The sequence below is a fragment of the Dendrobium catenatum genome, unplaced genomic scaffold (assembly GCF_001605985.2).
Source record: "Dendrobium catenatum unplaced genomic scaffold, ASM160598v2 fragScaff_scaffold_231, whole genome shotgun sequence".
Classification (NCBI taxonomy): domain Eukaryota; kingdom Viridiplantae; phylum Streptophyta; class Magnoliopsida; order Asparagales; family Orchidaceae; genus Dendrobium; species Dendrobium catenatum.
This window is the reverse complement of record NW_021318693.1, coordinates 7,248,652-7,261,127: the sequence shown is the minus strand read 5'-3', so window position 1 is coordinate 7,261,127 and position 12,476 is coordinate 7,248,652. Positions and strand designations below refer to the sequence as shown.

The 12,476-nt window shown below is 33.9% G+C and overlaps 1 protein-coding gene across 1 annotated transcript; it reads left to right on the top strand.

Moving 5' to 3' along the window:
* Positions 1-223: 223 nt before the first annotated feature.
* LOC114579204 lies at positions 224-6,423 on the top strand. The gene is made up of 5 exons (XM_028693201.1): positions 224-568; positions 1,306-1,809; positions 2,948-3,373; positions 3,622-5,926; positions 6,320-6,423. Exons 1-5 carry the CDS (start codon positions 224-226, stop codon positions 6,421-6,423), a joined length of 3,684 nt encoding a protein of 1,227 aa, XP_028549034.1.
* Positions 6,424-12,476: the final 6,053 nt, after the last annotated feature.

Sequence of the window (12,476 nt, the reverse complement as noted above, 5' to 3'; positions counted from 1 at the left end):
ATTGTTCGTGCGCAAAAAAAAAAATTTATCTTAAAATAAAGCAAGTAATGTGACTAACAAGTAAATTTGTTTATCTCATCCATTGATGAGGTTGAGAGTAATACCCATCTTTAATGAATGAGTGATTGTTATCCTATCACCTTTTCAATTAGAGCAAGGCTTTAGCTATAAATAGCGCTCATTCGGCCACCGCAGCCTCTCATCCACCATTCGATAATCCACAATGGCTAGAAGCAATAAGCTCAAGGCTCTTGCTTTGTTAGTTCTGCTTAGCATTAGCTTCTGCCTTTCCTTCGCAAGGTCCTTGAAGCAGGCTAGCAAGCCAAAATCAAGCTCTGGCTACCAAGTAGCTGATGATGGGGACGGAGGAGGCGATGATGAGGGCCCCCGTGGTTATGGTGGTTATGGTGTTGGCCAAGTAGGTGGCAACAGCGATGGCGGTTATGGTTATGGTGGCGGTGGATATGGCAGTGGCGGTGGTGGTGACGATGGTGGTGGTGGATATGGCGGTGGTGGATATGACGGTGGCGATGGCGGTGATGGTAGCGGTGGATATGGTAGTGGTGACGTAGGTGATCGCCATTAAAGGCTGCATAGAAGCAGTAGTTTGCTGCGACAAGTGCTATGGAAGTGGCTGCTTTCAATTATTATCCTTCCTCTTAAATAAAAGTTTCATGTCATAAATAAAAGTTTCAATGGTCAATATCGTGTCGTGGTATATATGTATCAGAGGATGAAATAATGTGTGACTTGGTGAGCTTGATTGTCATCAGATATCAGCTTACTTATATATAAAATAAGAAAACTTCTTGTTCTGCTTATGCTTCTTTTCTTCTCATCAGATTGATATCATGTGATATGATTCCACCATTCAATTTTAACGTAGCAGTTAGAAATTAACTTTGAGAGCTCAGATATTGCTCGTAGGTTTCAGAAGATTACTAATTATGTTATGTTTTACGATAAAAAATATATGAAATTTTAAAAATATGTCTCATAATAATATGGTTTTAAATATTATTAAATGTTTTTTTTATTTCTGAGTTTTATATTTATTCTTTTTTTCTAGTTGCGAAGTTATAGTGGAGCAAAAAGAAGTGCATGAATAAAATTCTAGGAAAGATTAGATATAAAAAAAAATCTTGAAAATAATTAATATTATATTAATTAGAAGTTTATTTTAATTTTTTTAATAAAAATATCCTCATACAATTTTTTTTCTTCTTCACTCGCGTCCGCCTTAGCCTATCTAAACCTCCAAGGAAGTAAACTTTGCTAGGGTTTTCCTAGTTTGCTTCCTCTCAGCCGCCGCTTCCGGCTGGGAGCCTCTCCCCTATGTCTGATGATGGTTTTCCCCCGCTCACTACCTCATCCACTTCTAAAACCCCTCCTCCTTCCATTTTACCTCTATGGAATAACCTCTTAACTTCAACCCTTCAAATATCTACTGATTTTTCTCACTCGCTCGGCTTAGTTCCAACTCAAAACTTCACGGCTAACTTTACCACAGAGCAATTTGTTGCTGGTGCGCCGGAATGGACTCTGTCGCTGGTGGGTTACTCCATCGGGAAAAGACCTTTCTACGAAGCCCTACTCTCGACGATCAAGAAGGCTTGGCAGCTAAAAGGAGAGCTTTCTCTCCTTACCATGGACGATGGCTTCTTCTTACTCAAATTTTCTGCTCTTGAAGACTACGAATATGCATGGACCAGAGGCCCTTGGTTTTTCTTTGGAAAGCCATTCATTTTACAGAAGTGGACTCCTGATTTCGTTCCAAAGCGAGAGGAATTTCCATCAATACCTCTGTGGGTTAAAATCTTGAACCTACCTCTCTCTTTTTGGACTCCGGAAGGTATATCTAAACTTGCTAGTTGTATCTGTGGATGGCCTTACGGCAGCAAAAACTCGTCTTACATTTGTGCGTGTATGTGTGCAAGTCACTAGCTCATCGACTTTACCAGACGAAATCTTTTTTAATGTGGATGGAAAGGTTACTCCCTTACGCGTACAATATGATTGGAAACCAGACCATTGTTCACAATACGGCTCTATTATGCACCCACCATCTCTTTGTCCCAAAGACCCAATCCAAAAGCCTACCACCACAGTCACAAACAGGGGAAGAAGTTCTAGTCGTAAACCACGACCATCCCCACCACCCAGACTCATCATACCTAAATATCCTCCCACCACCAAGACTATCAACAACATTCCTCAACCAGCCCAGCTCCAAACAACCAAACAAGAAGATGGATCTATAATTCCTAATCTCAATTCACCCTCGGGAGAAGTTCAAGACACTTCTGAACTACTCCCAAAAACTCAAGACCCACCTTTTATAAAAATAGCTAACAAATTTCAGACCTTAACTGACCAAGATAAGGATGAAGAAGCTCATCCCCCTACCCAAAACCTATATCAAGCTCACTCTCCACCAAAGACTAATCACACTACCACAGACAAACTCAAACTCATTCTTAACCACAACAGTCCAGCCCACACCTCTCCCAGTATACACCAACTAAATATACCCACATCTTCCAATGACACAACAAGCTCCACCACACACTCTCCTAAATCCCAAGCCACAAATAACCAAAATCAAAAGCAAACTAGAGGCAAACAAACAAAAAAGGCCTCTACCCCTAAAAACAAATCCCAATGACCCTCCCAAACATTGCAGCTTGGAACATTAGAGGGTTTAACAACCCGGACAAGGTAAAAAGCTGTAAACTCCTTACTCAAACCCACAAACTTGAACTACTCTTCATACTAGAAGCTAAAATTATCCAAAGCAACTTTCAAAACGATTGGTTCCTTGCTAATCATCAAATCTTTTCTAGAGAAGGCAATTGTGACAATTTTATGTTTTCTAATCCCGGCCGCATTTGGGTTAAGTGGAATAAGGATGCTATTAACTTTACTCCACTTTTTTATGACTAACCAGCTTATTCATGGAACTATTACTACTGATGCTAATGATATTTGTGTTGTCACTGTTGTATATGCTAGTAACTCTCAAGATGAGAGACATACCCTCTGGAAAAACATTCAAGATTTGGCTGTGTCAATCAATACACCATGGGCTATTTTGGGTGATTTCAATTGTTGCCGAGAGATGGGGGAAAAAGAGGGGGGCTCTTCCCTTACTGCTAATAAGATGGGAGACTTCAATAATATGATTTTCAATGTTGGAATTCATGACCTTTCATCTGTAGGTCACTTCTACACTTGGCACAATCAGCAAACTCAAAACCCCATTCATATTAAGCTAGATCGTGTACTTGTTAATGATCTATGGCTTCACAAATATCCCAGCTCCTTTTATAAAGTTGAAGACCCTGACTGCTCCGATCATTCTCCTCTCATTCTGGTAAATTGGAAAGAAAATACAAATGGTCATCGTTTCCTCTTCAAGAATTACTGTATTAAATTCCCAGATTTCTGGAGTTCTCTTATGGAGGACTTTTCCTATCCCAACGAGAGCAGTCCCTTATGTTCCTTCAACTTCAAGCTTAAGAAACTCAAAAATTCTATGAATCACAAAAGTGGTCAAAATCTAATCACATTCAAGCTGACATTGATACACTCAAAGACCTCCAACATTCTGTTCTCACTTAGATTCAAACCAATCCTCTGGACCCTTATCTTAATGGAAAACTTCATCACATCAATAACAGATTAGCTCACAGTCAAGCAGCACTTTCTAGTTGGATTACTCAAAGAGCTAAAGTAAAATGGATTACTCAGGGTGAAGATGATCTGAAGTTTCTATACTCCAAAATCAATGTTACCAAAAATTATAATAAGATCAAAGCAATCTCTAATGATCAAGGCACCTACTCCACTCAAGCTGATATTGCAAAAGTCTTCATTAATCATTTTAAGACTCTTTTCAACTCCCCAGCTCCTAATCAGTTGGGCAGGGACATCCTTGCTGGAAATCTGATACCGGCTCACATTACCTCTTCCCTCTTAGCCCCGGTCACAATGGAAGAGATTAAAAATATAGTCTTTACTGGAAACTCCAACACTGCTCCCGGCCCAGACGGTTACACCTTCGATTTTTATAAATCTACTTGGAGTGTTATTCAACTTCAACTTTTTAGAGCTGTTACCTCTTTCTTCAATACGGGATATATGCCAAATCAGGTCAAAGCTACTGTCATTGCACTAGTCCCCAAGAAACCCCATGCGAATAATGTTAAAAACTACAGACCTATTGCTCTTTGTAATGTGCTCTACAAAATCATTGCTAAAATCATTGCTAATAGAATGAAATTAGTGATGCCTCTTATCATTCACTCAAGTCAAGGTGGTTTCATCCATAAGAGAATCATATCTGATAACATCCTACTGGCAGCTGATATCCTTGGTACTTTCAATATTAAAGACAAGCATAAATACTTATGTGCAAAATTTGACATAACGAAATCCTTCGACACAGTGTCTAGAGATTTCCTTTACAAACTACTTGAAGCTAAAGGATTCCCTAATATGTTTATCAACTGGATCAAAGCCTGTACATCCAATATCCACTTCTCTATTTTTATTAATGGGGTGCTTGAAGGCTACTTTAACTCTACTTCTGGGATTAGACAAGGGTATCCGCTGTCCCCCTATCTTTTTAGTATCATAATGGATGTACTGTCCTCAATTTTGGATCATGCGGTCTCCAACAACACTTTTCAACCTATCAAAGCTGGGAACTGCTTTGTCTCTCATCTCATGTTTGCTGATGACCTCCTTGTGTTTGGCTCGGCCACTACAAGGAATGCACACTCTATCAACTCTATTCTTCAGGAATTTGCAGGTAGTACTGGGCTGAAAGTGAACCCTCTAAAAAGCTCTATTCTTATTTCTAAGAACACTATTGAGGCAGAGGATATTTGCAATACCCTCAATATACATCAGTCTCTCTCATCTATCACATACCTGGGAATTCCAATCTTCTACAAAAAACTTAAAATCTGTGACTTTCAACCTCTGCTGCAAAAAATCACTACTCACCTAGATGGTTGGAAGGCTAGAACGTTTTCTCTAGCTGGGAGAATCCAATTTATCAAGTTTACTATAGCTAATACTTTAGCTTATTGGATCCGAGGTTCAATTATACCTAAAATCTGCTGTATAACAATTGCTAGGAAATGCTCCAGATTTACCTTCTATGGCAAAATCAAAGAGAAAAAACTTATGACTATTTCCTGGAATAAAACTTGCTGTCCTAAGATCAAAGGGGGATTGGGTATTCCATCAATTGAGTCTCTTAAACACAGTTATACCTGTACTACAATATGGAGATTCTTAAATGATAACTCTCTGCTATTTTCTTGGTGGAGAGCTAGATTCAATTCTTTGTGGAAACCGATTACCTGTAAGTACACTCATTACTGGAAGATTTTGTGTGCTAAAGCCATAGAGATAAAAAATTGCATTATCTTTTCTATTAATGCTAGCAGTAATCTGTCCTTTTACTGGGACCCTTGGTGTGGTGGTAATTCGATTGCTGATTTACTTAAAAATACCTCTTCATATCCCACCATCTCTTATCTTATTAATTGCCCAGTTGCCCAGCTTATTCAAAACGGAAAATGGGCCCTTCCCAATTGCTTGGATAATCACCTACTCTCTCTTATTAACTCTGTGATTATTGATCCACTATTGGAAAATCATACCTGGAAAGACAAGAAGAATCCAAAATACCGAGATTTTTACACTCAATTTTATGATAATATGGATATGATGCCTTGGTATAAACACATTTGGCATAAGAAGAATGCCCTTCGCTATTCAGTATATGCTTGGTTGGATTTTCGCGGGGGCTTAAAAACTGCAGATGTTCTTGCAGTCCGTGAAATTCTGATGCCTAATACTTGCTGCTTTTGTCATGTGGAGAGGGAAACTATTTCCCATCTTTATTTTGAATGTAGTTTTACTTTTGACATTTTAAAAAAATTATTTCCATGGTTGCAACATCTTCTAATGAGGCCAAACATGCATCAAATTTATGATAGTATATGGGACCAAGGCTACAGCACAAAAACTAGAAATCAATTTCTTCTTACTGCATCAGCTATAATTTACTTTGTTTGGAGAGCAATGAATGATAGATTATTTGGTGGGGTTATTGATTGCAAAACCACTATCATGTCTAAAATCAAGAAAGCTGTGCTGTTAAAGACGCTATGCTGGAAGTAAAACTGTATTCTATGTCCCCTGTTCGCTGGGAGTTGCTGATTAGAAAATTCTGGAATGAATTATTCACTACTGTCTTTGTGCTGGGTACTCTGGCTTACTGTTTGGTCAGAGGATTTTGCAGTTGTGGGAGACAAAAATTTTTATTGGACGATGATGAACGCTGAACTTGTTCAGCTTCCTCTTGGACGGTCTACTGGGCAACCAGAGGCTAAGCTCATACTTTGACCCTTTCGAGCCTTCGTGATTATGAGCTTTTCTGAGTCCTTGGCTTTTAGCTTTTAGTCTTTCATTTTAATTTTGAATGTAATTTCCTTTCCTTTAGAATCCAAAATCTCTTTTTGTTGTTTGAGATTGTTGGATTATAGTTTTGTTTTTTACTTACTTGTAATCTTTTTATGCAATGAATGGGCTTTGTGCCCCAAAATTTCCCGAAAAAAAAAAAGTAAACTTTGCCAATCATACCCTTCCGAAGTATCAATAATAAAATAAATTATGAGGCATTGATTTGTTGTTTGTTTTTGTCCATATTTGACTACTTTATCAGCTCGCTCTTAGGAGATTTGACTACACTTTGCAGACTTGCTTATATAATTTTATGTCTTCTTTATTAATAATGTATGGCTTGTTTTTATTAAAATATTTAATATTATTGATACATTAAAAAAGCTAATTGTATATGCATGCTAATTGAAAGTCAAAAAAAAAAATTAAAGAAAAAAGATAATTAACAAATAATTAAATAAAAATCAAATTTATTTTATATTAATTATTAGTAGAGAACCCCGACCACAATAACCGTCCATCAGCTTTGATGCTATGACAATCTATTTTTAAATTTTAATTTTTAATAATTGAATTATTTATTATATCTATTTTTAAATTTTTTTCTCGTCTTTAAGTGCCCCATAATAGTGGAAATTGGAGATCCTTTATTTATTTTTTTGCGAGATAAGTACAAAATTTTATTTTGGATTAAATCAGTTTTAATATTATTTTTAATATTCAAATAAATTAGTTTTTAAATATCTTCTTCAAAACTTACGTTAAAGTTTCATTACTTCTGTTTAATGTTTACAGTCTTAAAAAGAAAATTATTTGGTAATAATTAATAATACAATGAACATAATCCAAGTTAAGTCTGCTAAGAAGGGGCTGATAAAAGAGTCAAATATAAACTAAAGTGAATAGCAAATCAATTCTCCATATATTTTTGATTGGTGATTCTTTGGAAGGATATGATGATAGTCAAGTTTACATCATTGAATGTTTAGGGGCGCAAAGGCCGGCAAGATTGACGAGATTGAAGACAAATAAATTATTTGAGGAACATTTTATTAATAAATAATTAAAATATATTTTAAAATTAAAATATTATTTGTTACTTATATATTTTTATATTAAAATAAACTCGAGAGCTTAAGACTAATTAAAATATTTATCAAAATATTTTCCAAAAATGAAATTTTTAGTACATAATTAATTTTTTTTATTAAAATAGAGCAAGTAATGGATTAACAAGTAAATTTTAAATGGTTGTTAATTTGAGGCAAATGGTCTAATTGGTCGAATAGTGGTGGTTTAATTAAGAGTCAATTGAGCTCAATTCATCCAATAATTAAGTAATTGAAATGGTTTTCAGTTATAGCTCGAGCTGAATTTGGTCAAATTGGCTGTAAGTGGTAAATCTAGCCAATTGTGGCTAAGTGAACAATTTGGCCTATTTAAGAGGTGGTTGGGATCAAGGCAATTATTATTTCTCATTAAAAAGTAAGTACATATATTTGTTCTGTTATATTAAATTGTATATCATTATAATTTTTTTGTTAAAGATATGGAGTGATACTTCAAAATAAAGGTTGATGTAGTTGAGCATGATCTAAATTGTAATGATATTAATACACAATCCAAATATATATCTTTGTGTGGAAAATTTTGATGATTTATCCATTGACCCTAGATTAAGGAAACAATATTTCTGATTATCATCCAAATGATTGAGATACAATAAAAAGAACATACTTATTAAGAGGGACTTGTAAGCCTCATGACCATGAATTTTCTCAAACAAAATTCGGAAATAAATTACGTAGGTTTAATCCAGTTTAGTTTGATAGTTACAAAGCATGGTTAGAGTACAGTCTCATCAAAGATTCAGCTTATTGCTTATTATATTATCTTTATATATCTGAAATAGGAGATCAAGCAAGTGGTGATAGCTTCGATAAATAAGAAATTTTGAGTTGAAAAACAAAGGATAGATTTCAAGTCCATGTTGGGCAAGTAAATAGTTTTCATAACATTGCATATAGTGAAGATCTAATGAATCAAAAGCAAGACATTAGATTTGCTATTACAAAGCCTTCTAATCAAAATTGAAAAGACTATGTAACTCATTTAATTGCTAGTAGTATTGATTGTGTCTGATTTCTATTGCATCAAGGTTTAGCTTTTCGTGATCATGATGAATCAAATAATCATGAAATTTTTTGGAACTTCTTCATTTCCTTGCATCACATGATAAAAGTATAAGAAGAGTGGTTTTGGAGTGCCCCATAAAATAATAAGCTTATTGCTCCAGACATTCAATGGAGCATATTTGGTGATTTCTATCTAGACGTTCTAGTTATATAGCCAAGCCTCTTATATAGGGTTTTTTTTTTCATCAAACCATAGATAATTTGACCATAAAATACTATTAAAGAAGGTTTGTTACAATCCAAGGTCTATATTAAAAGAATTACATTAATCTATCATTTAAACCATTTAACTATAGCTTACTAATGAACAACGAAAAGAAATATTGTTGCTTTTTTGTTTTGTCCGAAGCCTTATATCATAGGATCTTTACTCTTTCCTAAAAACATGTAAAATCACATAATGAGCACATACTTCATAAAGTAACTAAAATCTTATAATTGAGATCAATACAAGATAAAAAAAAAGAATAATATGCTATAAATCATATCAGAAAATATATGCAACAATGTCTATACTGGTTATCAATATCAATTTAACCTTTTTATAGTTCATCATATCTCAAAACATTATATAATTCATCACAATAAGGAATAAGAGGCAACAATACTAATTAATATTGTTAAATAGTAATAATGACATTAAAAATTATTAGTTTCAATCACAATATCAGTACAGTGCTCATAAGAGTGTTGGTATCAATATTCAAATATTCAATGAGTGTAAGTTAAGGGTATCTTATTCGTGCACCTATGTCTCTCAATCAGTCTCCCTTCATAACTCCCAATCAATATACTCTTTACAACTCCCTTTGAATTACATGAATCAATCGACCCAACTCCTAATAACTCCCAATTAAACTACAGCTTATTATGACTCCTAATTAGTGAATTATATGAATTAGTAGGACGTCAAATGGAGTTATCATATCATCTATCTGATATCATTAGGTACTTCATTTAAAATGTAATAAAATCATATCAAATCTTTAAGAATATTCAAATCTATAACATATCTAAACATGTACGGTGAAAGCTTATGAAATTAGGAGATAATAAATTTTTAGCAGATTTATGAGAGATAAAATTCATGTAAACCACAATCACTAAAATTAGAAGTAAGAGATTAGTCACTTAGAATGAATATAATAAATTTTCTCTAACTGGAATGACTAATAATATTTATCCCATGACCTTTCTCTTTTCTCTATCTTCTTTCACTCTTTCACTTTCTTCTTGGCCAAGCAACCAAGTGAAGGAGTAGATGGGGTGAGGAAGGGATATATATATAATTCATGGCCTCGCACCGTAGTGTTCACCAGGTTAGTTCCAAAGTGCTCTACTTCAGAATTTTCATATTTTTTTAATAATATTATCTCACATATGTAAGTTTTTATAATCTCCCCACCTTCAAAAAAATGTCATGCTTGTTATTTCTATATCAGTCACACAGAGAGAGAGAATGATCAAAATAAAATTTTAAATTCAAATGAATAATTATAAATCAAAAATTACATTTCTATTATGTTCAAAAGCTCTAGTTATATTTGAATTCTTCCAATAACCATCATTATGAATCATTTTGTCACAATCTATGATCTATATTGAAGAATTTCATGAGTCTTTCATTTTAATCATTTAATTAGTGCTTACCAATGAATAACAAAAAGAAATATAAGTATATTTTTATCTTTTCTGGAGCCTTATATCATAGGATCTTTAACATTTCATAAAAACATGTAAAATCACATCATGAGCACATAGTCCAGCAAATAACTAAAATTTTACAACTGAAATTAATACAAGATAAAAAAGAATAATATGTTATAAATCATATAAAGAAATATATGCATCAATATCTAAACTGATTATCTATATCAATTTATCTTTCTATAGTTCATCACATTTCAATCTATTATATCATTAGTCACGGTACCAGTAACAATCAACAATAATAATTAATAATATTAAATAGTGATAATGATTTTAAACAGTATTAATATTAGTCACAATATCAATCTAGTACTCATAAGATTGTTGGTATTAGTATTTACATATTCAATGAGTGTATCTTAATGGTATCTTACTCCTTCATTTATGACTCCTAATCACTCGCCCCATATAACTCTCAATCAATGTACTTCTTATAACTCCTCTTGAATCACATAAATCAATCACCTTGACTCCTCATAACTCAAAATAAATCTCCAACTCCTCATGACTCACTATCAGTGAATCAAATGGATCAGTAGGGTATCATGTGGAGTTATCATGTCTTGTATCTGATATTATTCAGTACTTCATTTAAAATACAATAAAATCTTATCAAATCATTTAGAATGAAAAAATCTATAATATCTCTAAACTCGTATAGTGAAAGCTTATGAAATTAGGATATAATATATTTTTGAAATTTAGGAGAGATAAAATTCATAGAAGACAAAATCATTAAAAATAAAAGAAAGAGATTAGTAATTTAAAATGAATAGAATAAAATATGTAACAAAAATGGCTGACAAATATGAACCAAAGATATTTTCTTTCCTCTCTTGTTCCTCTCTTTCAATTTCGTCCTAGCCAAGCAACCAAGTAAGAGAGTCAATGGGTAAGGCAAGGATATACATATACATACTATCATGGCATAGCACCGTAGCGCTCACCAGATCACCATCAAAGCACTAAACTTTAGAATTTTTCATATTTTTAAAGAAACTTTATTTCACATGGGTGAGTTGTTACAATAGTTATAAAAAACCAGAATTTGAAAATGCATTTTAAATTAGAAATTTGATCTCTATTTGAACTGGAGCATAGAGGCCCTGTACTTGGTAGCACTGCGGCATTAGGCTTTATAGTACAATAGTGCTAGGAATTTTTATCAAGGCATTAGAGCCTTTGCTCTACAGTAATTCAATTATATATATATATATATATATATATATATATAGTCCCGTAAATTCTGATTTAGACTATTTGAATAGTTTTAGAGATAACTTTTTCTATATTTTTTACTCCTTCGAACCCTCTAACTTTGTGGAATGCTGAAATTATATAAATATTTTTTAAATTAGTAAGATTCGACATTCAATAATAGGAGGCCAACTAAAACATCACCAAAAATCATCTTGGCCGTGCACAAATTTAGAGGCTTCTTTAAGTTGGAAAATTCCAAAATTATAATCAGGACCATCTGAACTCCTATCTTAACAAACTTATAATTAAACTTACCATCTTTAAGAGGTAACTAACTAGCCGCCGACCATCGCCACACTCATGCCCGACAATCATCGGACCACCACCCAGCCACCTACTACTATCGGAGTTCCACTTGACTACCGAACATCATTGGAATCCTTTCCAACCATCTTCAGACCACTGCACGACCACTGATGGCAGATAGACTCCTGCTCGACCATCGTTAGACCATCTCCCAGCTTTCGCCCACTACTGGATTTCCACCAGGCTGCCATCATACTTTCTCCCAACTCTCCAAAATATTATAATATCACATCTTCTAAGTCAAGAGATGGCCAAACTTTATAACTTTGTCGAATCTATTGACATTCATCCCCTCCCAATAAAGGTATAATTGATCATAGGGGGGTTTGATTCGATCACTTTGACACAAGTTAATGTCATCGAGCAATGCTTTAACAAATAATCTTAGATATGTTAAACATCCTTGTTTGATTCTCTCAACCACTTCTCAACAGGCTAATGACATCAAGAAATATTTTGAAAAATAATCTTGGATAGGTCAAACATCACTTGTGGATCTCCCTTGACTTCTTCTATATAATTTAA

Excerpts from the sequence above, each read along its gene's own strand:
- LOC114579204 (XM_028693201.1), top strand. The coding sequence starts at position 224 with ATGGCTAGAAGCAATAAGCTCAAGGCTCTTGCTTTGTTAGTTCTGCTT. Across the intron at positions 569-1,305 it reads GTGGATATGGTAGTGGTGAC|CCGCCGCTTCCGGCTGGGAG; the intron begins GTAGGTGATCGC and ends GCTTCCTCTCAG. Across the intron at positions 3,374-3,621 it reads ATCATTCTCCTCTCATTCTG|ATTCAAACCAATCCTCTGGA; the intron begins GTAAATTGGAAA and ends GTTCTCACTTAG.